Raw genomic sequence first — 27,783 nt, forward strand, 5'->3', positions numbered from 1 at the left:
TCCCTCATATTCCAATGATATAGTGCCCCATAGTTAGTAATGCTGTCACTCAGTATGAGGACCGATTATTCTAATATCACTTGGATTGAACTTTATCAGAGCTTTTTCCTAGTGTCACTTTACTGTGAGCCAATTCTCTTGCATCTTCTCCTTTCTCTGTGTCTATGGATGTCGGACAGCACTCAGATGACATAAGAGCGCTGTCCGATGTTTCACACGCACCCATATACTTGTGTGGATATGTGCCATCCGATTCTCAGAAACACCCGCAGCATGCTGCAATTGTTTTCTCATGCTGAATCAGCATCAGAAAGTGATCACCAATCTGCATTGCTCTATAGTATGACTTTGGGCCAAGGGCTATCCGATAAAACATTGACTACTAGTGTTGAGCGATACTTTCCGATATCGGAAAGTATCGGTATCGGAAAGTATCGGCCGATACCGTCAAAATATCGGATCCAATCCGATACCGATACCCGATCCCAATGCAAGTCAATGGGACGAAAATATCGGAATTAAAATAAACCCTTTATAAACTTGTAGGTTCATTCTACATGAAGGAAAACAACTAAGAATAATGTAGGATGTATTGGGGGACGTGGCGGAGATATTAAAGGGACAGAGGTTTAGCCCAATGTAATAGAATAGCAGGATTTTTAATTTTTTTTTATGAAGTTCGGCGTTAGAAAGAATTTGACTATGTTATTTTTTTTTTTTTTTATGTCAGATATTGATGTTTCACTACTTCCACGCCCTTCACCTTCTTTTTTACTTCTCCCACGCTTTCTTCTTCATTATCCTCATCATCAGCTTCTTTGACATCAACTTCTTCACCTTATTCATCTTCTTCTTCATCTTCTACCTATTATTTTTTGGGTTACATTGTTCATATTCTTTTTATTTTACTATTATCTTCATCATATTCAACTTCTTCATCATATTCTTATTTGTGACAGGCATTCCCGTAGTTGTTATCTATAAAAGTTTGAAGATTACACCTTCCGTTCTGCCTGTCACAAACCAGTTACATTTGTCCGCGTTCAGTTTGGCCTGCAGCATCAGGCTTTATCCAGGGGCACCACGAGGAGGAACGGACTCACCCCCATACACTGCTTAGTCTTCTTCTGCTTATAATTTACATAATATTTTTTTGCTCTGATATTTTGTGTTATGCTTAATGTCCTTCTGCTCTTTGTTCTGCAGCCTCTTGTTCTTCTGCTTCTCGGTCTTCCAGGTCGTCGTCGTCTCCAGGGTCGTCGTCTCCGGGGTCGTCGTCATCGGGGTGGTCTCCGGGGTCGTCGTCATCGGGGTGGTCTTCAGGGTCATCGTCTCCAGGGTCGTCGTCATCACGGTGGTTGTCGTCTCTGGTGTCGTCGTCATCTTAGGGGTGTTCTTCCGGGTCATCGTGTTTAGTCTCTTGAACTTGGAAATGTAGCAGAAGGTACAAGAAGGCTGAGAAAATGCCGAGAACCAGCTGATGGAACTGGAACTCGGATGGCTACCCGAAGGTCCAAGAGCCAATGGAACTACCGAGGACCAGCTGACGTTACTGGAACCCGGTTACTAAGCAGGAGGTACCCGTGCCTGAAAGCACTACCAAGGACCACCTGACGTTGGTGGAACTCGGATACCCAGAGGGAGGCACCTAAGCCAAAGGCTCTGCCCGGAACCAGCTGACGGTACTGGAACCAGGATGGGGAGCAGAAGGTACAAGAGCAAAAGACACTGCCGAGAACCAGCTGACGGTGCTGGAACCCGGATGGGTAGCCGAAGGTCCAAGAGCCAATGGAACTACCGAGGACCAGCTGACGTTACTGGAACCCGGTTACTAAGCAGGAGGTACCCGTGCCTGAAAGCACTACCAAGGACCACCTGACGTTGGTGGAACTCAGATACCCAGAGGGAGGCACCTAAGCCAAAGGCTCTGCCCGGAACCAGCTGACGGTACTGGAACCAGGATGGGGAGCAGAAGGTACAAGAGCAAGTGTCTGCGTGGCTTTTGCAGGACACGATGCCGGCTGCACAGCAGGGGAACAGCTGGCGGTGCTGGACCCCACTGACACATTGGCTGGTGTTTTTCTCTGTGCAGCTAGCACATCTGGGCAAAAACTGGCGGTGTGTTAGAGCCCAGGGACAGCAGGAGGAGGAGCAGGAGGAGGAGGAGCAGGGGGAGGGGAGTGTAGGCCGAAGCCTGCACTGGCGGCAGCTTTGGGTGTGTTGTGTCTGCGTGGCTTTTGCAGGACACGTTGCCGGCTACACAGCAGGGGAACAGCTGGCGGTGCTGGACCCCACTGACACATTGGCGAGGTGTTTGGCTCTGTGCAGCCAGCACTTCCGGACAGCAACTAGCGTTGTTGGAGCCCGGGCTCTGCAGGTGGAGCAGAGTGTAGGCCGAAGCCTACTTGAACCGATTTCAAAGGTCACCTTTAACCCCCCCTCAGGGGTTAGAAAGTAGAAGAGCCACAGCTTATGCAGCAGTAGTGCTGCACAAGTCAAAGGTTGCTCTTTTAATTTTTCTCCTTGCACACGCTGAATGAAACACGTATAACATTTAGCCCTTTATACAGTCAAACTGTGTAATGGAGGCGCGAGTTCCCTTTGTAATGAGACGCAGCACAGGTGTCAAGAATCCCACCTTGGTGCTGGGTGCAGCCTCCCGAGCGTTGTTATTTGCTGTACAGGAGTCTGCGCTGTCGTGTTATCCCCTGGCCTAGCGCCGTTAGCGCTGCCCATCTTCTGGCATCATGTAATGTCGGCCGGTGCGGTTCGCGATGACCATGAATCCCAGCCCCGCAGTGTCTTAACATTGTTAAAACACTGCGGGGCTGGGATTCAGGGCCTGGCGCAGCACATATGTTGGCCTCTCACACTCGGGTCCTTACACCCGCTTCAGACTGTGCGGCGTCATCTGATCCCTTATCGCATGCCACGGCCATGAAGCCGCACAGTCCGAACAAGGCGGAAGGAGAGGAGGGACAGGCGAACTGATGCACTGATCCTGCCCATCAATCACACCCTCGCAGTCCCAATAAATAAGACACCGAGGGGCGTTGTGCGGGTCAGGGCGGCCGCAGAGGCGCAGCCAGCCAAACAATGATGCCAGAAGACGGGCAGCGCTACCAAGGGGGTTGCAGCGTGTCATTACAAAGGAAAGTCACACCACCGGGACGGTTAAATGGTCACACAGAGGACACATTGCGGACGTGTTTTCAGTTCCACATGTGCGAGGAGAATACGTTTCTGAGCCACCTTGCACACATGCAGCATTACCGCTGTACAAGGTGGCTGGATAACGTAAAAACGCCTGGGGGAGGGGGGACAGGTTCCCTTCAATTTCAGTTCTTGTGTCTGCGTGGCTTTTGCAGGACACGATGCCGGCTGCACAGCAGGGGAACAGCTGGCGGTGCTGGACCCCACTGACACATTGGCTGGTGTTTTTCTCTGTGCAGCTAGCACATCTGGGCAAAAACTGGCGGTGTGTTAGAGCCCAGGGACAGCAGGAGGAGGAGCAGGAGGAGGAGGAGCAGGGGGAGGGGAGTGTAGGCCGAAGCCTGCACTGGCGGCAGCTTTGGGTGTGTTGTGTCTGCGTGGCTTTTGCAGGACACGTTGCCGGCTACACAGCAGGGGAACAGCTGGCGGTGCTGGACCCCACTGACACATTGGCGAGGTGTTTGGCTCTGTGCAGCCAGCACTTCCGGACAGCAACTAGCGTTGTTGGAGCCCGGGCTCTGCAGGTGGAGCAGAGTGTAGGCCGAAGCCTACTTGAACCGATTTCAAAGGTCACCTTTAACCCCCCCTCAGGGGTTAGAAAGTAGAAGAGCCACAGCTTATGCAGCAGTAGTGCTGCACAAGTCAAAGGTTGCTCTTTTAATTTTTCTCCTTGCACACGCTGAATGAAACACGTATAACATTTAGCCCTTTATACAGTCAAACTGTGTAATGGAGGCGCGAGTTCCCTTTGTAATGAGACGCAGCACAGGTGTCAAGAATCCCACCTTGGTGCTGGGTGCAGCCTCCCGAGCGTTGTTATTTGCTGTACAGGAGTCTGCGCTGTCGTGTTATCCCCTGGCCTAGCGCCGTTAGCGCTGCCCATCTTCTGGCATCATGTAATGTCGGCCGGTGCGGTTCGCGATGACCATGAATCCCAGCCCCGCAGTGTCTTAACATTGTTAAAACACTGCGGGGCTGGGATTCAGGGCCTGGCGCAGCACATATGTTGGCCTCTCACACTCGGGTCCTTACACCCGCTTCAGACTGTGCGGCGTCATCTGATCCCTTATCGCATGCCACGGCCATGAAGCCGCACAGTCCGAACAAGGCGGAAGGAGAGGAGGGACAGGCGAACTGATGCACTGATCCTGCCCATCAATCACACCCTCGCAGTCCCAATAAATAAGACACCGAGGGGCGTTGTGCGGGTCAGGGCGGCCGCAGAGGCGCAGCCAGCCAAACAATGATGCCAGAAGACGGGCAGCGCTACCAAGGGGGTTGCAGCGTGTCATTACAAAGGAAAGTCACACCACCGGGACGGTTAAATGGTCACACAGAGGACACATTGCGGACGTGTTTTCAGTTCCACATGTGCGAGGAGAATACGTTTCTGAGCCACCTTGCACACATGCAGCATTACCGCTGTACAAGGTGGCTGGATAACGTAAAAACGCCTGGGGGAGGGGGGACAGGTTCCCTTCAATTTCAGTTCTTGTGTCTGCGTGGCTTTTGCAGGACACGATGCCGGCTGCACAGCAGGGGAACAGCTGGCGGTGCTGGACCCCACTGACACATTGGCTGGTGTTTTTCTCTGTGCAGCTAGCACATCTGGGCAAAAACTGGCGGTGTGTTAGAGCCCAGGGACAGCAGGAGGAGGAGCAGGAGGAGGAGGAGCAGGGGGAGGGGAGTGTAGGCCGAAGCCTGCACTGGCGGCAGCTTTGGGTGTGTTGTGTCTGCGTGGCTTTTGCAGGACACGTTGCCGGCTACACAGCAGGGGAACAGCTGGCGGTGCTGGACCCCACTGACACATTGGCGAGGTGTTTGGCTCTGTGCAGCCAGCACTTCCGGACAGCAACTAGCGTTGTTGGAGCCCGGGCTCTGCAGGTGGAGCAGAGTGTAGGCCGAAGCCTACTTGAACCGATTTCAAAGGTCACCTTTAACCCCCCCTCAGGGGTTAGAAAGTAGAAGAGCCACAGCTTATGCAGCAGTAGTGCTGCACAAGTCAAAGGTTGCTCTTTTAATTTTTCTCCTTGCACACGCTGAATGAAACACGTATAACATTTAGCCCTTTATACAGTCAAACTGTGTAATGGAGGCGCGAGTTCCCTTTGTAATGAGACGCAGCACAGGTGTCAAGAATCCCACCTTGGTGCTGGGTGCAGCCTCCCGAGCGTTGTTATTTGCTGTACAGGAGTCTGCGCTGTCGTGTTATCCCCTGGCCTAGCGCCGTTAGCGCTGCCCATCTTCTGGCATCATGTAATGTCGGCCGGTGCGGTTCGCGATGACCATGAATCCCAGCCCCGCAGTGTCTTAACATTGTTAAAACACTGCGGGGCTGGGATTCAGGGCCTGGCGCAGCACATATGTTGGCCTCTCACACTCGGGTCCTTACACCCGCTTCAGACTGTGCGGCGTCATCTGATCCCTTATCGCATGCCACGGCCATGAAGCCGCACAGTCCGAACAAGGCGGAAGGAGAGGAGGGACAGGCGAACTGATGCACTGATCCTGCCCATCAATCACACCCTCGCAGTCCCAATAAATAAGACACCGAGGGGCGTTGTGCGGGTCAGGGCGGCCGCAGAGGCGCAGCCAGCCAAACAATGATGCCAGAAGACGGGCAGCGCTACCAAGGGGGTTGCAGCGTGTCATTACAAAGGAAAGTCACACCACCGGGACGGTTAAATGGTCACACAGAGGACACATTGCGGACGTGTTTTCAGTTCCACATGTGCGAGGAGAATACGTTTCTGAGCCACCTTGCACACATGCAGCATTACCGCTGTACAAGGTGGCTGGATAACGTAAAAACGCCTGGGGGAGGGGGGACAGGTTCCCTTCAATTTCAGTTCTTGTGTCTGCGTGGCTTTTGCAGGACACGATGCCGGCTGCACAGCAGGGGAACAGCTGGCGGTGCTGGACCCCACTGACACATTGGCTGGTGTTTTTCTCTGTGCAGCTAGCACATCTGGGCAAAAACTGGCGGTGTGTTAGAGCCCAGGGACAGCAGGAGGAGGAGCAGGAGGAGGAGGAGCAGGGGGAGGGGAGTGTAGGCCGAAGCCTGCACTGGCGGCAGCTTTGGGTGTGTTGTGTCTGCGTGGCTTTTGCAGGACACGTTGCCGGCTACACAGCAGGGGAACAGCTGGCGGTGCTGGACCCCACTGACACATTGGCGAGGTGTTTGGCTCTGTGCAGCCAGCACTTCCGGACAGCAACTAGCGTTGTTGGAGCCCGGGCTCTGCAGGTGGAGCAGAGTGTAGGCCGAAGCCTACTTGAACCGATTTCAAAGGTCACCTTTAACCCCCCCTCAGGGGTTAGAAAGTAGAAGAGCCACAGCTTATGCAGCAGTAGTGCTGCACAAGTCAAAGGTTGCTCTTTTAATTTTTCTCCTTGCACACGCTGAATGAAACACGTATAACATTTAGCCCTTTATACAGTCAAACTGTGTAATGGAGGCGCGAGTTCCCTTTGTAATGAGACGCAGCACAGGTGTCAAGAATCCCACCTTGGTGCTGGGTGCAGCCTCCCGAGCGTTGTTATTTGCTGTACAGGAGTCTGCGCTGTCGTGTTATCCCCTGGCCTAGCGCCGTTAGCGCTGCCCATCTTCTGGCATCATGTAATGTCGGCCGGTGCGGTTCGCGATGACCATGAATCCCAGCCCCGCAGTGTCTTAACATTGTTAAAACACTGCGGGGCTGGGATTCAGGGCCTGGCGCAGCACATATGTTGGCCTCTCACACTCGGGTCCTTACACCCGCTTCAGACTGTGCGGCGTCATCTGATCCCTTATCGCATGCCACGGCCATGAAGCCGCACAGTCCGAACAAGGCGGAAGGAGAGGAGGGACAGGCGAACTGATGCACTGATCCTGCCCATCAATCACACCCTCGCAGTCCCAATAAATAAGACACCGAGGGGCGTTGTGCGGGTCAGGGCGGCCGCAGAGGCGCAGCCAGCCAAACAATGATGCCAGAAGACGGGCAGCGCTACCAAGGGGGTTGCAGCGTGTCATTACAAAGGAAAGTCACACCACCGGGACGGTTAAATGGTCACACAGAGGACACATTGCGGACGTGTTTTCAGTTCCACATGTGCGAGGAGAATACGTTTCTGAGCCACCTTGCACACATGCAGCATTACCGCTGTACAAGGTGGCTGGATAACGTAAAAACGCCTGGGGGAGGGGGGACAGGTTCCCTTCAATTTCAGTTCTTGTGTCTGCGTGGCTTTTGCAGGACACGATGCCGGCTGCACAGCAGGGGAACAGCTGGCGGTGCTGGACCCCACTGACACATTGGCTGGTGTTTTTCTCTGTGCAGCTAGCACATCTGGGCAAAAACTGGCGGTGTGTTAGAGCCCAGGGACAGCAGGAGGAGGAGCAGGAGGAGGAGGAGCAGGGGGAGGGGAGTGTAGGCCGAAGCCTGCACTGGCGGCAGCTTTGGGTGTGTTGTGTCTGCGTGGCTTTTGCAGGACACGTTGCCGGCTACACAGCAGGGGAACAGCTGGCGGTGCTGGACCCCACTGACACATTGGCGAGGTGTTTGGCTCTGTGCAGCCAGCACTTCCGGACAGCAACTAGCGTTGTTGGAGCCCGGGCTCTGCAGGTGGAGCAGAGTGTAGGCCGAAGCCTACTTGAACCGATTTCAAAGGTCACCTTTAACCCCCCCTCAGGGGTTAGAAAGTAGAAGAGCCACAGCTTATGCAGCAGTAGTGCTGCACAAGTCAAAGGTTGCTCTTTTAATTTTTCTCCTTGCACACGCTGAATGAAACACGTATAACATTTAGCCCTTTATACAGTCAAACTGTGTAATGGAGGCGCGAGTTCCCTTTGTAATGAGACGCAGCACAGGTGTCAAGAATCCCACCTTGGTGCTGGGTGCAGCCTCCCGAGCGTTGTTATTTGCTGTACAGGAGTCTGCGCTGTCGTGTTATCCCCTGGCCTAGCGCCGTTAGCGCTGCCCATCTTCTGGCATCATGTAATGTCGGCCGGTGCGGTTCGCGATGACCATGAATCCCAGCCCCGCAGTGTCTTAACATTGTTAAAACACTGCGGGGCTGGGATTCAGGGCCTGGCGCAGCACATATGTTGGCCTCTCACACTCGGGTCCTTACACCCGCTTCAGACTGTGCGGCGTCATCTGATCCCTTATCGCATGCCACGGCCATGAAGCCGCACAGTCCGAACAAGGCGGAAGGAGAGGAGGGACAGGCGAACTGATGCACTGATCCTGCCCATCAATCACACCCTCGCAGTCCCAATAAATAAGACACCGAGGGGCGTTGTGTGGGTCAGGGCGGCCGCAGAAGCGCAGCCAGCCAAACAATGATGCCAGAAGACGGGCAGCGTTACCAAGGAGCTTGTTGCGTGTGTCAATACAAAGTCAAATCACACCTGAGGGACGTTTTAATGGTCACAGAGGACACATTTTAGACGTGTTCACTTCAACATGGGCAAGGAGAATAAGTTTCTGAGCCACCTTGAACACATGCAGCATTACTGCTGTTCAAGGTAGCTGTAAAACATAGAAACACCTGGGGGAGGGGGGACAGGTTCCCTTCAATTTCAGTTCTTGTGTCTGCGTGGCGGTCGCAGGACACTTTGCCGGCTACACAGCAGGGGAACAGCTGGCGGTGCTGGACCCCACTGACACATTGGCTGGTGTTTTTCTCTGTGCAGCTAGCACATCTGGGCAAAAACTGGCGGTGTGTTAGAGCCCAGGGACAGCAGGAGGAGCAGGGGGAGCGGAGTGTAGGCCGAAGCCTGCACTCGAGCAAGTTGAAAGGAAACCTTTAACCCCCCCCCCCCCCCAGGCGTTTGTAGCTGAAAGAGCCATTGTGTACAGCACTAATGCTGGAAAAGGTAAACTTAGCTCTTTTAATTATGGTCCTTGTACATGCGGAACCTAACATTTATGAAATGTGTCCCCACACAGCGTTAAACCGTCCGGTAGGTGGAACTTTCCTTTGTCGTGTGACGCAGCACAGCCATCATTTTTACCCCCTTGTCGCCGTTCGCCCCCTCCTCAGCGTTGTTTGAATCTGTCCCGGAGCCTGCGCTGTTAGGTTAGCCCATGGCTATGCACACATGTTGCGCTGCCCGTCTTCTGACCTCATTTGGTGTCAGGCTGGCTGCGCCTGTGCGGGTGCGTTGGCCGAGATCCCGCCTCGCAGTGTCGTCTCATGTAATCCCACCGCGGGCCTGTGATCTGTGCCCGTGCGCAGTGCATATCCTCTCCTCTCACTCCCCTCCCTACGGCTTTTTCAGACTGTGCGGTGTCACGGCCGTGGCATGCTATTAGGGACCAGCTGACATCGCACAGTCTGAAGAAGCCGTAGGGAGGGGAGTGAGAGGAGAGGATATGCACTGCGCACGGGCACGGATCACAGGCCCGCGGTGGGATTACATGAGACGACACTGCGAGGCGGGATCTCGGCCAGCGCACCCGCACAGGCGCAGCCAGCCTGACACCAAATGAGGTCAGAAGACGGGCAGCGCAACATGTGTGCATGGCCAAGGGCTAACCTAACAGCGCAGGCTCCGGGACAGATTCAAACAACGCTGAGGAGGGGGCGCACGGCGCCAAGGGGGTAAAAATGATGGCTGTGCTGCGTCACACGACAAAGGAAAGTTCCACCTACCGGACGGTGTAACGCTGTGTGGGGACACATTTCATAAGTGTTTGGTTCAGCATGTGCAAGGAGCATCACGAAAAGAGGCACTTTTTCCCTTTGCATCATCATTACTGCTGCACAAGGTGGCTCCTTCAGTAACAAACGCCTGGGGGGGGGGGGGGTCAGGTTCCCTTACATTTAACTTGTTGTGTCTGCGTGGCGGTCGCAGTACACGTTGCCGTATACACAGCAGGGGACCAGCTGGCGGTGCTGAACCCCACTAACACATTGGCGAGGTGTTTGGCTCTGTGCGTACAGCACTTCTGGACGGCAACTAGCGGTGTTGGAGCCCAGGGACACGTGGAGGAGGAGGAGGTTGGAGGAGGTAGGAGGAGGTAGGAGGGATTGCCACACACACAGCAGGGGAACAGCTGACGTTACTGAACCCCAATAACAGAGGAGGGACTGTTGACTGTGCGTACAGCACTTCTGGACGGCAACTGGCGGTGTTGGAGCCCAGGGACGGGTGGAGGAGGAGGAGGTTGGAGGAGGTAGGAGGGATTGCCACACACACAGCAGGGGAACAGCTGACGTTACTGAACCCCAATAACAGAGGAGGGACTGTTGACTGTGCGTACAGCACTTCTGGACGGCAACTGGCGGTGTTGGAGCCCAGGGACGGGTGGAGGAGGAGGAGGTTGGAGGAGGTAGGAGGGATTGCCACACACACAGCAGGGGAACAGCTGACGTTACTGAACCCCAATAACAGAGGAGGGACTGTTGACTGTGCGTACAGCACTTCTGGACGGCAACTGGCGGTGTTGGAGCCCAGGGACGGGTGGAGGAGGAGGAGGTTGGAGGAGGTAGGAGGGATTGCCACACACACAGCAGGGGAACAGCTGACGTTACTGAACCCCAATAACAGAGGAGGGACTGTTGACTGTGCGTACAGCACTTCTGGACGGCAACTGGCGGTGTTGGAGCCCAGGGACGGGTGGAGGAGGAGGAGGTTGGAGGAGGTAGGAGGGATTGCCACACACACAGCAGGGGAACAGCTGACGTTACTGAACCCCAATAACAGAGGAGGGACTGTTGACTGTGCGTACAGCACTTCTGGACGGCAACTGGCGGTGTTGGAGCCCAGGGACGGGTGGAGGAGGAGGAGGTTGGAGGAGGTAGGAGGGATTGCCACACACACAGCAGGGGAACAGCTGACGTTACTGAACCCCAATAACAGAGGAGGGACTGTTGACTGTGCGTACAGCACTTCTGGACGGCAACTGGCGGTGTTGGAGCCCAGGGACGGGTGGAGGAGGAGGAGGTTGGAGGAGGTAGGAGGGATTGCCACACACACAGCAGGGGAACAGCTGACGTTACTGAACCCCAATAACAGAGGAGGGACTGTTGACTGTGCGTACAGCACTTCTGGACGGCAACTGGCGGTGTTGGAGCCCAGGGACGGGTGGAGGAGGAGGAGGTTGGAGGAGGTAGGAGGGATTGCCACACACACAGCAGGGGAACAGCTGACGTTACTGAACCCCAATAACAGAGGAGGGACTGTTGACTGTGCGTACAGCACTTCTGGACGGCAACTGGCGGTGTTGGAGCCCAGGGACGGGTGGAGGAGGAGGAGGTTGGAGGAGGTAGGAGGGATTGCCACACACACAGCAGGGGAACAGCTGACGTTACTGAACCCCAATAACAGAGGAGGGACTGTTGACTGTGCGTACAGCACTTCTGGACGGCAACTGGCGGTGTTGGAGCCCAGGGACGGGTGGAGGAGGAGGAGGTTGGAGGAGGTAGGAGGGATTGCCACACACACAGCAGGGGAACAGCTGACGTTACTGAACCCCAATAACAGAGGAGGGACTGTTGACTGTGCGTACAGCACTTCTGGACGGCAACTGGCGGTGTTGGAGCCCAGGGACGGGTGGAGGAGGAGGAGGTTGGAGGAGGTAGGAGGGATTGCCACACACACAGCAGGGGAACAGCTGACGTTACTGAACCCCAATAACAGAGGAGGGACTGTTGACTGTGCGTACAGCACTTCTGGACGGCAACTGGCGGTGTTGGAGCCCAGGGACGGGTGGAGGAGGAGGAGGTTGGAGGAGGTAGGAGGGATTGCCACACACACAGCAGGGGAACAGCTGACGTTACTGAACCCCAATAACAGAGGAGGGACTGTTGACTGTGCGTACAGCACTTCTGGACGGCAACTGGCGGTGTTGGAGCCCAGGGACGGGTGGAGGAGGAGGAGGTTGGAGGAGGTAGGAGGGATTGCCACACACACAGCAGGGGAACAGCTGACGTTACTGAACCCCAATAACAGAGGAGGGACTGTTGACTGTGCGTACAGCACTTCTGGACGGCAACTGGCGGTGTTGGAGCCCAGGGACGGGTGGAGGAGGAGGAGGTTGGAGGAGGTAGGAGGGATTGCCACACACACAGCAGGGGAACAGCTGACGTTACTGAACCCCAATAACAGAGGAGGGACTGTTGACTGTGCGTACAGCACTTCTGGACGGCAACTGGCGGTGTTGGAGCCCAGGGACAGGTGGAAAAGCAGAGGAACACAATGTAGGCCGAAGCCTGAGAAAGTCGAAAGGGAACCTTTAACCCCCCCCCAAGGCGTTTGTAGCTGAAAGAGCCAGCTTGTGCAGCACAAAAGATGCAAAAGGAAAAGGTGGCTCTTTTCATCATGCTCCTTGCAAACACAGAACTAAACACTTATAAAATGTGTCCCCTGCAACCGTAAAACCGTCCCGGATGGGGGACTTTCCTTCGTAATGTGACGCAGCCCAGCCGTCATTCCTACCCCCCCGGCGCCGCGCACCGGCTCCTCAGCGTTGTTTTATTCCGTCAAGGAGCCTGCGCTGTTATGTTATCCCGTGGCCAGGCACACTTAGCGCTGCCCGTCTTCTGGCATCATTTGGTGTCTGGATGGCTGCGCCTGTGCGGCCGCGCTGGCAGAGAGCCCGCCTCGCAGTGTCTTCTGATTTAATCCCACTGGGGGCCTGGGATCCATGGACATGCGCAGTGCATATCTGAACCTCCACCTCTCACTCATCTCCCTATGGCTTCTTCAGACTGTGCGGTGTCACGGCCGTGGCATGCTGTTAGGGACCAGCTGACACCGAACAGTCTGAAGAAGCCATAGGGAAATGAGTGAGAGGTGGAGGTTCAGATATGCACTGCGCATGTCCATGGATCCCAGGCCCCCAGTGGGATTAAATCAGAAGACACTGCGAGGCGGGCTCTCTGCCAGCGCGGCCGCACAGGCGCAGCCATCCAGACACCAAATGATGCCAGAAGACGGGCAGCGCTAAGTGTGCCTGGCCACGGGATAACATAACAGCGCAGGCTCCAGGACGGAATAAAACAACGCTGAGGAGCCGGTGCGCGGCGCCGGGGGGGTAGGAATGACGGCTGGGCTGCGTCACATTACGAAGTAAAGTCCCACCTCCGGGACGGTTTTACGGTATCAGTGGACACATTTTATAAGTGTTAAGTTCTGCGTGTGCAAGGAGCTAAACAAAAATAGCTACCTTTTCCTTGGGCAGCATTACTGCTGCACAAGGTGGCTCTTTCAGTAACAAACGCCTTGGGGGGGGGGGGACAGATTCCCTTACATTTCAGTTGTTGTGTCAGCGTGGCGGTCGCAGGACACATTGCCGGCTACACAGCTGGGGATCAGCTGACATTACTGAAACCCAATAACACTGGGTCGTATGTTTTGACTGTGCAGACGGCACGTCTGAGCCTCAACTGGCGGTGTTGGAGCCCAGGAATTTAAGTTCAGGTGGTAGAAAGATGAACACAACAGGAGACCTGGATAACGTATACAGTGACCTAATTATTCAATCAGGAGGAGGAGTGGCAAATTCCGGCGAGATCCAGGCCTTGTTCATTTTCAGGAAAGTAAGCCGGTCAACGTTATCGGAGGATAGTCGCATGCGACGGTCAGTTAGTACACCACCTGCAGCACTAAAGACACGTTCCGATAATACACTGGCCGCAGGGCAAGACAGCACCTCCAATGCATACTGGCTTAGCTCTGGCCATGTATCCAGCTTTGAGACCCAAAACTTGAAAGGGGAAGAGCCGTCTGGGAGTACAGCAAGAGGGCAAGACATGTAGTCTGTCACCATCTGACGGAACCGTTGCCTCCTGCTGACTGGAGCCGTCTGTGATGGTGTAGACTTTTGTGGCGGGCACAGAAAACTGTGCCACAGTTCGGCCATACTGGTCTTGCCTTGGGCAGAGGCACTGCTTCTGCTCCCTCTTTGTGCAGAGCCTCCACCACGGCCTGGACGCACTGAGCTGCTTTGGAATGCACTAGCAGCACTTCTCTCAGTTGGAATGGAGAAGATGATGGAATTGACCAGTGTGTCTTGGTACTCCCGCATTTTTCGCTCCCGGTTCAACGGTGTGATGAGGCTTTCTACGTTGTCCCGGTAGCGAGGATCGAGGAGGGTGAACACCCAATAATCAGACATGTTGAGAATGTGGGCGATGCGGCGGTCGTTTCTCAGGCACTGCAGCATGTAATCCACCATGTGCTGCAGACTGCCAACTGCCCAAGAAACGCTGTCCCCTGCTGGAGGCGTGATCTCTGCCCGCTCGTCATCACCCCACCCTCGCTGTACACACTGAGTACTGGACAATTGTGTAACTCCCTCCTCTGGACGGATGTCTTCCTCCTCCATTGACTCCTCCTCATCCTCCTCACAAACGGTCCCCTGCCTACGCGTTTGTGAGGAACCACGTGGCGCTGACTGTCCAGAAGATGATGGAAATGGTGAATCCTCATCCTCCACCTCTTCCACAACATCATCCCTTAGCGCTTGCAGTGATTTTTCAAGCAGGCAGATAAGGGGGACAGTCATGCTGACTAGTGCATCATCTGCACTCGCCATCCGCGTGGAATAATCAAAGGGACGCAAAACCTGGCAGACGTCATTCATAGTGGCCCACTCTGTGGTTGTGAAGTCTGTACGGCGCTGACTGCGACTTTTTTGCGCCTGAAGCAGCTGGTACTCCATTACAGCTTGCTGCTGCTCACACAACCGCTCCAACATATGTAACGTGGAATTCCACCTGGTAGGTAGGTCACATATGATGCGATGTTCCGGCAGGCGGTGTCGGCGCTGCAGAGCCGCAATGCGCGCTTTTGCCGTGCTGGAACGCCGCAAGTGAGCACACTCTAGGCGGACCTTGTGCAGCAGTGCATCAAGATCCGGATAGTCCCTCAAAAAGCTCTGCACGACCAAATTGAGCACATGTGCCAGACATGGGATGTGAGTGAGGTTGCCGAGGCCCAGAGCTGCCACCAGATTTCGGCCATTATCACACACTACCATGCCTGGCTGGAGATTCGCTGGCACAAACCACACATCGCTCTCCTGCTTGATGGCATTCCAGAGCTCCTGCGCTGTGTGGCTACGATTCCCCAAGAAAATTAATTTCAAGACGGCCTGTTGACGTTTGGCCACGGCTGTGCTCATGTCGGTCGTAACAGGTACACGTTCATCACGGGTCCATGTGGAGGTGGACTGTGACGGCTCCTGCAGCGATGATTCTGAGGAACTGGTGTAAGAGGAGGAGTCAATGCGTACAGAATGGATTCCTGCAATCCTTGGAGTGGGCAGGACACGTCCTGCGCCACTCGCACGGTCTGTACCCGGCTCAACGACATTAACCCAATGGGCAGTGAGGGAAAGGTATCGCCCCTGTCCATGTTGACTGGTCCACGCATCGGTGGTGAGGTGGACCTTGCTACTGACGGCGTTCAGTAGCGCGTGTTTTATGTGTCCCTCCACATGCTTCTGCAGGGCAGGGACGGCTTGCCTGCTGAAGTAAAAGCGGCTGGGCACTTTGTACTGTGGGACTGCCAATGACATGAAGTCACGGAAGCTGTCAGTCTCCACCAGCCTGAATGACAGCATTTCCAGTGACAGAAGTTTGGCAATGCCTGCAGTCAGAGCCTGTGCTCGTGGGTGGTTTGACGAGAAAGGCCGCCTTTTCTCCCATGCCTGTACTACCGATGGCTGTAGACTGGGCTGGGAGTGTGTGGATGACTGGGAAAGTGGCGCTGCGGGTGGAATTACAGCGGGTCTCTGGACAACAGGGGCAGAGGTTCTTCCACGGCGATCCTGGGAGGACGCCGAACCAGCTGCGTGTGAGGTAGAGGAAGAGGCAACACGAGCTGAAGAGGTGGTAGCTGCCGCTGTTGGTTGGCCTACCTCTTCAGTGTGTTTTTCTAACTCCGCCGGGTGCCTGTTGCGCACATGTTTCCACATGTTGGAGGTATTGAGGTTGCTGACATTTCGACCTCTTTTGACTTTTTGATGACACACGTTGCATCTGACATAGCAAATGTCATCTGCAACTGTGTCAAAAAAGGACCAGGCACTGCAAGTCTTGGGAGCGCCCTTTTTGGCTTTTGGAAGAGACATGCTCCTAACGGGTGCCAAAGCGGAGGCTGCAGGATCCGCAGTCTTCCCCCTCCCTCTCCCTCTTTGGGCCGTACGGGGAATCTCTTCCTCAGAGCTGCTCCCACCACCTTCCTGTCCCTCACGCCAAGATGGGTCGAGGACCTCATCATCTACACTACCCTCTGCCCCCAACTGCTCCTCCTGGGTAGTCTCAGCAGCAGAGCACGCACCAGTAAGTGGCACCTGAGTGTCATCATCAGCTGATGCGGCCTGCGATGTGGTGACCGGAGCCACTGGCCCACCCGCCTCTTCAGAGGAAGACAGAAAAAGCTGTTGGGCATCACTGCACCCTGCCTCTTCTTCCATTTCTCCAATGCTGCTTGGCTGGCCCCCTGTTTCCAAGCCAAGAGATTCAGAGAACAGAAGTAGAGACGGCTCCTGTCCTGGGCTCTCTGTCTGCCTGGGCAATTTGGCAGGTGGTGAAGAGACAGATGGCTGCTCTCCAGTGCTCTGTGTCTGAGAGGATGTGGCACTAATGGAAGTTGATGCATTAGCTGCCATCCATCCGACAACAGCTTCAATTTGTTCTTCACGCAGCAGCGGTGTACGGCGCTCGGACACAAAGCTTCGCATGAACGACTGTTGCCTGGTGAAAGTGGGTGCTGATGAGTCACCGGTGCCCGCAGCAGGCACAGAATCCCCACGTCCCCTCCCTGCTCCGCGACGGCTCCCACGCCCCCGTGCCTTACTCACTGCCTTCTTCATCTTGGTTGACTGATAAAGATAAGCAGAAAAGTACTAACGGATTTGTGTGCTTATTCCTGAGCAACTCCTCCTAACAGGTATAAGAAGCACTAATTATCTAAAGTGTGGACTAGACACAAATATGAGCTAATGTGGCCTACAGAAATGTAAAGTGGTGTAACTGGTGTGTTTGGTGAACTTTATTATTTATTTATTTTTTGGGGGCTGAACTGACAACAGATAGAGCTGCAGTCACACGGAGACCGTGCAGACAGACGTAAACGGCGCTACAAGGCCCAAAAACCCTCCTCTACTTTATCCTATGTAGTGTTTTTCCACAAATTAGCTGGAGACGGGTGGAAAGACACTAATAGGATTTTTTTGAATAAATTAGCAGCAGACTACACTATTTTGAAAAAAAAAGAAAATTGATTTGGCGGTATGACGCAGTGAAAAACCCTGAGCTGGAGACAACCAGGCTATAGCTGCTCACAGATTACAGGGCGAGCTGCAGTCACACGGAGACCGTGCAGACAGCCGTAAACGGCGCTGCAAGGCCCAAAAACCCTCCTCTACTTTATCCTATGTAGTGTTTTTCCACAAATTAGCTGGAGACGGGTGGAAAGACACTAATAGGATTTTTTTAAATTAATTAGCAGCAGACTACACTACTTTGAAAAAAAAGAAAATTGATTTGGCGGTATGACGCAGTGAAAAACCCTGAGCTGGAGACAACCAGGCTACAGCTGCTCACAGATTACAGGGCGAGCTGCAGTCACACGGAGACCGTGCAGACAGCCGTAAACGGCGCTGCAAGGCCCAAAAACCCTCCTCTACTTTATCCTATGTAGTGTTTTTCCACAAATTAGCTGGAGACGGGTGGAAAGACACTAATAGGATTTTTTAAAATTAATTAGCAGCAGACTACACTACTTTGAAAAAAAAGAAAATTGATTTGGCGGTATGACGCAGTGAAAAACCCTGAGCTGGAGACAACCAGGCTACAGCTGCTCACAGATTACAGGGCGAGCTGCAGTCACACGGAGACCGTGCAGACAGCCGTAAACGGCGCTGCAAGGCCCAAAAACCCTCCTCTACTTTATCCTATGTAGTGTTTTTCCACAAATTAGCTGGAGACGGGTGGAAAGACACTAATAGGATTTTTTTAAATTAATTAGCAGCAGACTACACTACTTTGAAAAAAAAGAAAATTGATTTGGCGGTATGACGCAGTGAAAAACCCTGAGCTGGAGACAACCAGGCTACAGCTGCTCACAGATTACAGGGCGAGCTGCAGTCACACGGAGACCGTGCAGACAGCCGTAAACGGCGCTGCAAGGCCCAAAAACCCTCCTCTACTTTATCCTATGTAGTGTTTTTCCACAAATTAGCTGGAGACGGGTGGAAAGACACTAATAGGATTTTTTTAAATTAATTAGCAGCAGACTACACTACTTTGAAAAAAAAGAAAATTGATTTGGCGGTATGACGCAGTGAAAAACCCTGAGCTGGAGACAACCAGGCTACAGCTGCTCACAGATTACAGGGCGAGCTGCAGTCACACGGAGACCGTGCAGACAGCCGTAAACGGCGCTGCAAGGCCCAAAAACCCTCCTCTACTTTATCCTATGTAGTGTTTTTCCACAAATTAGCTGGAGACGGGTGGAAAGACACTAATAGGATTTTTTAAAATTAATTAGCAGCAGACTACACTACTTTGAAAAAAAAGAAAATTGATTTGGCGGTATGACGCAGTGAAAAACCCTGAGCTGGAGACAACCAGGCTACAGCTGCTCACAGATTACAGGGCGAGCTGCAGTCACACGGAGACCGTGCAGACAGCCGTAAACGGCGCTGCAAGGCCCAAAAACCCTCCTCTACTTTATCCTATGTAGTGTTTTTCCACAAATTAGCTGGAGACGGGTGGAAAGACACTAATAGGATTTTTTTGAATAAATTAGCAGCAGACTACACTACTTGGGAAAAAAAAAAAAAAAGGAACAGTATGAGGCAATGAACCACCCTCCCTGAACTGAATACAACCAACTATGGATGGCCTATGTGGCTGCACTCAGACTGGAGACTGGGCTGCACTCACACACACACACACACAGACCCTGCAGATCGCTGTGAAAACAGCGCTACAAGGCAAAAGCAAGGTGAATAGTAGGTGAACACAGCGGTTGCTAAATTAGCCTTTGGAAAGCACAAAGAAGCAAATCGCTATCTCTAAACTGTCCCTCAGTCAGCAAACAGCGTCCTGTCACTAACTGAATTCACAGCAGAGTGATCGCAAAATGGCGCCAGCGACTTTTAAACTGCATCATGACATCATTACACCAGCCAATCACAGCCTTGCCAGTAGTTTCATGCCCTCCATGCTAAACAGGATGTGCCCACACTTGGAATCAATCTCATTGGCTGAATTTCTGCTTTTTGAATCTTAGAACTTCCGATTCCGGTATCCGATACGCGGCAAGTATCGGAATCCCGGTATCGGAATTCCGATACCGCAAGTATCGGCCGATACCCGATACTTGCGGTATCGGAATGCTCAACACTATTGACTACCACTCGGCCGTGTTATACGCTCGTGTGAGTGAGCCCTTACTTGGCAAATCTCTAGATTATAGTTCTTTTGCTGGTAAACAAGTCATTTCTTTATAGTTAAGTTTTACCTTCAATTGCAAAGAGGATAAGTCAGTAGTACTAGCAATTGGAATCATATGAATGGAATAATATATGGAGATTAATATCATTGATCAAGTCCTGAGTCAGTTATAACATAGTCACATGTGGTGTTCAACAGGAAACTTCAAGAATAGGAACAGAGAAAAACTGTGGCACTCATCCCATGGCTAAAAAGTTATTCCTTTATTACGTACCAGACGGAGGATACAGAAAAACAGAAAAAAGAGCGTTGGACGTTTCACTCTGTCAAGCGCTTCATCAAAGGTCCAAAGCAATAGGCAGGGCAAAACAGCCATTGCACTTTTTTTCTGTCTGTCTGTATCCTCCTTACGGTAATAATGGAATAACTTTTTAGCCACGAGGTGAGTGCCACCATTCTTTCTATGGTTTTACCTTACCCACATTGGAATCTCAAACCACCTAACATAGACACATGACCAGGTGATCACTAGAGCTGAGCAAATTTGTTCGGAATCGGTCACCGAATCTAAATTTGCCATTTTTGTGCCATATTGGAACCCTATTCGTGCCGAATTTATGTTTGATGATCGGTTCCGAACATATTAGATAATTTCTACTTCCATTGAGTCTTATGACTTTCGTCTCTGTTCGGTGAATATTGCAAAAACAATATTCAGCACCGATCATAATCAGAACCGAATTTTGAAAAATTCTCTCAACTCTAATGATCACCTTAATAAAAAATGCAATAGCATGCAGACTTACAATTTGGATTTCTGTTCATGGAGATCACTGTAGCATTGGGATTGCGGACAATGTCCTGCCAGTTTATGGTGTCTGCGTAACATAGAAAGTCATTCCGATCCAGATAGACTCCTCCATTTAGAATCTCTGTAAGACATGAACAATCGTAAAGAGAATATGAAATAACAATAGATGTAGCATCCTAAACATCCATTGTACCAGACACCTGCAATTGTGCTGACCTCCATTGTGTGGGTTCACACTTTCCACCGACAGGGAGGCGAACAATAAATGATGTGTCAGGTCTATTAACCTCTTGCTATGTATCGGAGATCTTGCAGTCTCATCTCATAATCATTCTTTATTCACTTCCACATACAGCACACCTACGGCGGAGACGGTCCTAGTGATCTGTTCGCCGATAACACAAAATTCTTACAAAATGAGAGGTGGGAAAAAGAACATTAAGAGTAACAGAGACTGTCTGAAATGCAGCTTTCTGCCAACACAGACAATGAAGCCAGAGGATTGCTGCCCGTACTGGGGATTGTGTTGGCACAAAACTCACAATCTTTGTTGTGCTTTGCTCGTGGCTTCAGTGAAAACTTGTTAATTAAGACTTTAAAAAAAATGTAAATGTTCAGCTGGTAATGAGGCAGGGATGTTATGCCAGGAAGGCTTTTAAAAGCACAGAAAATAAAATATTTGTTTTTTTCTGCATTGATCTTTGTTTTCCATGTGCCATTGACAATAAGGTGACATTTTTGAGATACAACTGACAAACTCTCCTCTGTCAGAGGATGATCGGCACCAGATCTGTACATGGTAGAGAATAGACAGATTACTGTAATTTAAACAATAGTTCTTTTAAGTGAATGAGGTTAGTACAAAAGGAAAATTCTAGTTTTTACTTCTTTAGACATTTTAATCTGGTTTGGCCATACAAGAAATGACAGAAAAGAATAAAGAATGTGCATTCATTCAAGAACACAACTAACAGAGATACATGGCAGCTGAATCATAGTTTGTAAGTGGTGGAGAGTTGGGGTTTGGAGGTGGTGCCTCTAAGATGGTGGTCACCAACCCACTCTTTAAGGTACCGCAAGCTGTTAAATAGAAGAGGTGTTACCTTGGCGGCATTGATACCCCCAGTTGGTGTTTTGCGGTGCCCCCCAGAAGGAAATAGGAGTCCAGGAGCAGAAGAGAGACCCTACAATTAAAGGGAACTTGGCACATGATACATGCTGCCCAAACCAATTGTACAGGCAGAGTGTTGTCAAATGTTATACTTTGTATTTTATTTGTTCACAATAAAAACATAATTGAAAAGTAAAGAACGTATGTAAGTGGTTTCTAAACTCCAGCTTTTCCCCATTTTTGCCTACATTCAGCAACATTGATATCAGAACTTACTCATTTGGAGTATTGATGATGGCTCTGAAAGGTCAACTCAGCAGCTGCGCTTTACTAATATCCGTGTGTCATGATTCACGGAGGGGCCTAAGGTCTCCAGACGCAAAGTGGACACCTTGAGGCTGTCATGTTTAGATCAGTAGACCTGTAGACAGTCCATGCATCACAGTCCAAGGTCAGCCTGTGACAGACACATTTGTGGTTACCAAATGGCAATCCATGATGGAGAGCTTCAGGAGATAACTGAACTGAATAACCCTAGCAATGCGAGCGCAATTAATACCTGCACTGTTTAGTATGATGGTGATGCAGTTCTAAATAATGCAAGAGTTTGGCCCCAGTTTCTTGGAAAGTGGATTGGTGATTGTGGGCCAATTGAATAGCCACCAAGGTCTCCCGATCTGACCCCATTAGATTCTTATCTGTGGGGTCATCTGAAGGCTATTGTCTATGCTGTGAAGATACTAGAAGTGCAGCATCTGAAACAACGGATACTGGAAGCCTGTGCTAACATTTCTTCTGCGGTGTTGCTATCAGTGTGTCAAGAGTGGGAGAAGAGGGTTGCATTGACAATCCAACACGATGGGCAGCACTTTGAACACATTTTATAAGTGGTAATAAACTTGTAAATAACTCATGAAAGAATAAAGCTATGTTAAAACCAAGCACACCATTGTTTTTCTTGTGAAATTATCAATAAGTTTTATGTGTCACATGACCTGCTTCCCATTGAAAAAATACAGTTGGATCCAAAATGGCCGACTTCAAAATGGCCACCATGGTCACCACCCATCTTGAAAAGTTTTCCCCCTCCCATATACTAATGTGCCACAAACAGGAAGTTGATATCACCAACCATTCCCATTTTATTTAGGTGTATCCATATAAATGGCCCACCCTGTAGAACGGAATGATTCTTTAAACATTGAATTTCAAATCTGTGCTCAAAAGAGGGTCTGTTAAATGTAGATTGGTTCCTCCCTTTCACTCAAAATGGGGCACTAAATTGTGCAGTATAGAAACCCTGTTCATATGTAGATTCCATTAAAGAGTTATTAGAGATTATGTGATAACTTTCAGATCATTGAGGGTTCGAGCACTGAGACCCCCACCAGTCCCCAGAATAGGGTTCTGACATGCCCTTTCTAAATGGAGGGGTAGCCTCACCGGTTTGCCACTGCTCCATTGATTCCTGATGGAACCGGCGGAAGGAGTTCAAGCAGTCTCATAAGGAATGAATAGAGTGGGAATTTCAGAGCCCTGTTCTTGGGACCACCGATCTTCAAGTTATCATCCATCTTACGGATAGTTGTAGTTGATACTAAGAACAATCCTATAAATTAGACAGTTTGAATATTTAGATCATATGTTTATCATTTAGTACCGGGAACTTGGAGAATCCAGTTTGTCACCTTGATGTATATATACAGTATATACTGTATATATATATATATATATATATATATATATATATATATATATATATATATATATGGATTTATATATAGTTATTCTGCAGTTCTCACAATATGAAAGGATTCATTTACAGTATATCAGACGCATTCCTGGAGCATTACTGTGAAAGGAGTCGAGATGAGATTTGTGCACAGTACTGTAAACATTTTATTAACCTATATAGACTTTATACCCCAGAAGTGGCTCATAAAATATAAAACAGTGACAATGAACACAGAATAACTTCAAACACATTCTGAATGCTTTTCTAAACATGACATTAATGGCAAATTGCAGTTAATATTTAATACGTCAGCTCTGAATCAATTTGTCTACTAAAATTCTTTCTCATCTCCCGCATTATGAGAAAAACAAAAAACAAGTGGTTAAAACCCCTCTCTGCTCCAATAAACAGTTTCATATTTAATCAAGCGTATTAATATTCCAATTGCTTCAAAGCCATATTACTTTCCGGATAAAGTAAATTAAGGCCTCTGCAGTTTAATATTAATAATAAAAAATCAGGTTATATTTTATTACCTACCAGATCATGCATAAGCAGTTTTGCCGTCGTATTATATATTAATTTAATCAGGGATCCAAATCATTTCTGGGAAACATGTGATTGGGAATTGTGATATGTTACCATTGTAAAGAAGCTTACAGGGGAATAAATAACTGAAGCTATTGGATAGATAATCTGGGACTGACTTTAGGAAAGATTGAAAGCTTCAGGTTCAAACATCAGTCAGTGCTTAGATGGCCATGATTTTCTAATTTAATGTGTCCAGTACTGCCCCCTATTATTAGAGAGATTTTCCACTTTCAGTAAAGTAGACCCCCAGCCATTGAGCTCAGTGATTGGTTATAGTAGTGGTGTGCGCTGTCAATGTGAGCAGTCAATACAACAAAACCCGAGCAGGGAACCGGTGCTGGACTGAGGGCCGGAGAGAACCTGCTCCTTTTGTTATTCTAGGTATTTTCCAGCACTTGGAGTCCACTTTCTGCTTTATTCACCAATGTTAAAATCTTTTGCTAGCAACGATATTTGAGCATTTAGAAGAGAAGCTAAATCCAAGAATTGTGCTATTGTTTTCTGCTCTTCACTTAAACAGTCCCACCGTCTACTTCTTGTACAATAGAGTTTGATAGGAAACGAGTGTATTTCTGTAATTAGACAAGTATAGATTCAGATGGATCACTCACTATACCTGCAGTGTACTGTTAGGACATGTTAATATCTAGGATAGAATGACCAATGCCAACGGACAATTACAGTTCTCTGTGCTCAAATCAGAGGCCTCAATGTTCAAATGCCTTTTTGATGCCATCACCGCTAAGCGATGGGAACGTTAACGCTCACTATAGGCACATGATCATTGTGGTTACCGGCTAGCCGCAGCAACCACCTACAAGCCGATTGTAAAGAAAGACCTGATAACCCTTTTAATATCATTTAATCTGATCTTCTACTTTCTTCTAAGTCTTCACAGAAAAGCAAGAACAATGTATAGAAAGGAATCAACACCTAAAGTTTGCCATCTCCCATAAAGAAGCTACATGGGCTGCCTATGTACAATGTAGGCTGTTCATATAGAGTACAAGGTGGCACAATAAGGATAACCCATAAGAAAAAAAATACACAGAATTGATTACTAATGGTAATAGCCAACAGCTAGAATCCTACTTGTGTAAAATTAGGACTCTGAAATGCGCCCTTCGGAATGGAGTGACGACGATTCATCAATTGTTTACTGGACTGTTGGAGACGGCCCAACACAGTGCATCGCTTTCTATAGCAGTCCAATGAAGAATAAATGGTGAAGTGGTTCATAGGTGCAGCTGCTGTTTTTCTGTTTAGGCTCGTTAGGGCCCCATTTTTTGGGATTAGTTCATGTGTGGATAGGAGAAAACTTGAAATGCTGGGAAAAACGTATATATGTAAGCAAACTCTAACACTAGTCCTAACACTTTATGAAATATTGGCAAATGCAAACAGACCGATATGCGTTTCTGATACAACTATGCACGCAAAGGTGGGCTGGTCTTTCGATATGCCAAGAACAGGTCAAAGGGTATGTGAAGTAGACCACCAATAATTTGTCCCTTAGATAAAGCTCATGTTGTTTTGGTTCTGTTTTATCTATAATGGTATTAGGGTAAGTTCACATTTGCGTATATGAGTGCAGCGTATCATCTGCATACGCAAACTCATGCAAAAACGCGTACAAATGCATGCTTACGCAGCGTTTTCTATCCCCATCAGCTTACGCTTATGCGCAGTCCTAAGTACGCAAACACATAGAATGCATGTGTACACATGCATTCCCATAGACAGTAATGCATTTTTTAACACACTCATCTGCATGCGCATGCCTGCGCATATTTGACGGATTTTTGACGCTTCCAAAAATGCAACATGTTGGGTTCGCCGAACCCCTCCGCACACCAAAAAATGACACATGTGTACGTAGACGCATGCGAACTGGTGCAAAAGCATGTCCCTGCGTACGCCATGTTAAAGATAGGTACGCATGACGCATACTGATCTGTGCGGATGATACGCTGCACACAGAGACGCAAATGTGAAACCACCCTTAGGCAGACATTTATATGGACAGCAAAACTGTGAGCAATAAAGTCACCAAGAATTTAGGAAATATAAGAAGAGTTGCTGGACTGGGTATGGGTGATGCTTTATTTGTATTACACCAGTTACCCAGAATAATACAATGTCCAAAACTCATAAATTTGAGCCAATTTGACTTTAAATTTGAACTACAGATTTATTAAACTTCTCTCATCATTTAAGATTTTAGTGCTAAACAGTGACCAAGTATTATTACTATGTTATCACATTGTATTTCTTCTCAAATTGGCATTTGCCCTTCTGCTGATCCTTTTGTTCTTTATATCACCTGGGACTGCTACAGCACGGGACATTAGTCAGAAGAGCCTCAAAGAGTGCCTTAGGCACAGTACATTGGAAGATTTGCACTAAAGTAAAGGGATTTCATGCAAAAATAAGCAAAAAAATCAATGACTTAATTTATTACCTGCCTTTTCCTAGCTACCACTGTATACGATGCGAGAGGTGAACAATATTAGCACAAGCATAATATTTTTGGTAAAACAAATAATCAACTTCCAATTTTTCCTTAAGCTCAAAATGATTTAGTTACAAAGTTAAACAGATAACAATGAATTGAAGTATGAAGAATTTAGTTAATGACTAATCCAGGACTGATACATTTGCTGGTCCTGCAAGTAGACGGTTACGTGTGTGCACATGACATACTTGTGGTCCCATGCCCAACAGAAGCATTCGACTTTTCTCAAAAGAAGAGAGTTGAGAGAACATCAGAGCATGGACAACACCTTTAATTCCTTGACATTGGGGCCAATTTCACTTTTTTCATGTGGCCAGCAATCTATTCAGTGTAATTGATGCCATAATAGGAATCAATGTAAGAGACTTGAAATGTGTTTATTAAATAGTGCAACCTGCAAAATGCGGTTCAATGTATGTATGGGTAACGTGGTGGCTCAGTGGTTAGTACTAGGGACTTGCAGTATAAATCTCTTTAAAGGAAACATCTGCATGGAGTTTGTATGTTCTTCTAGAGTTTGAGTGAGCTTCCAGAGAGCACTCTAGTTACTTTGAATACTTAACAACCATGCCGGTAGGCTAAAATCCATTTTACTTTAAGACTACGAGGCCACTATCAGGAATAGTAGCGCTTTGAAAGCAGTGTATTTTCCTTGCGTTCTAATAAATGCATATGTTTAGGTTACTATGCAGATTTACTGCATCTGATGACAGTCTATTGGCACCGCGGGTGAGTTTACGCAGCACTAAATAGAATCACATTGGGCATGGGAATTCTATAAATCCCATCCACTGTGCGAGTCATGTAGAATGCAGTGTTTTGGACGCAACACAAATGCACTGCGCCCAAAGCTCTGCTATTCCTGATCGTGGGCACCTAGCCTAAGAGTAAACATCCTTTAAATTATTTCATCAATTAATAGGACACCTAAATATTTTAATATTTATTATCAGAGAAATTAGCTCTTTCTCTATTTGAGCTGGTCTTTCATTTTCCATTGACAGGTAAAATCTTTCTTCAGTGAATACAGGTTTTGCCGCTAATGCGATAAAAGATGACAGTTGGCGCTCGTAAAGTTCATTGGTAAGTAGAAGAACAAGAGGCAGACATGGATATTCTTCTCTAAAGAGTGATTTGTTTCAGAGGAACTTGCCATTAGATGACTGTGTTTGCCTCTAGGGGCACTTATTGGCATTCATAGCATAGCAGTACGGGGTGTAGCGGTAGCAGCTAGACTTGGCGTCCAGGTGCCTAAGGGAGCCAAAGGCAGATTTTGCCCTACAGCCCAGGAGCTCGAGGTTATGCCTCTGGTCATCTGTACAAATCATAACATTTAACATGCACACACCTCTTTGCTTAGTTGCTCATCTCTGTTATGGCAGCATTTAAAAAATTGTCCTATTTTC

General features: G+C 49.4%; 1 protein-coding gene across 2 annotated transcripts in view; it reads right to left on the reverse strand.

The window, feature by feature from the left end:
- Positions 1 to 27,783, reverse strand: part of ERBB4 (erb-b2 receptor tyrosine kinase 4) — a 1,241,858-nt gene that overhangs the window by 480,908 nt on the left and 733,167 nt on the right. For both annotated transcript variants that reach the window (XM_077272252.1, XM_077272251.1), the window contains exon 4: positions 20,421 to 20,546. In XM_077272252.1, coding sequence (XP_077128367.1) covers positions 20,421 to 20,546 — 126 coding nt within the window. The remainder of the gene's footprint in view (positions 1 to 20,420; positions 20,547 to 27,783) is intronic.

Source organism: Ranitomeya variabilis, chromosome 7 (assembly GCF_051348905.1).
Source record: "Ranitomeya variabilis isolate aRanVar5 chromosome 7, aRanVar5.hap1, whole genome shotgun sequence".
NCBI classification, from domain to species: Eukaryota; Metazoa; Chordata; class Amphibia; order Anura; family Dendrobatidae; genus Ranitomeya; species Ranitomeya variabilis.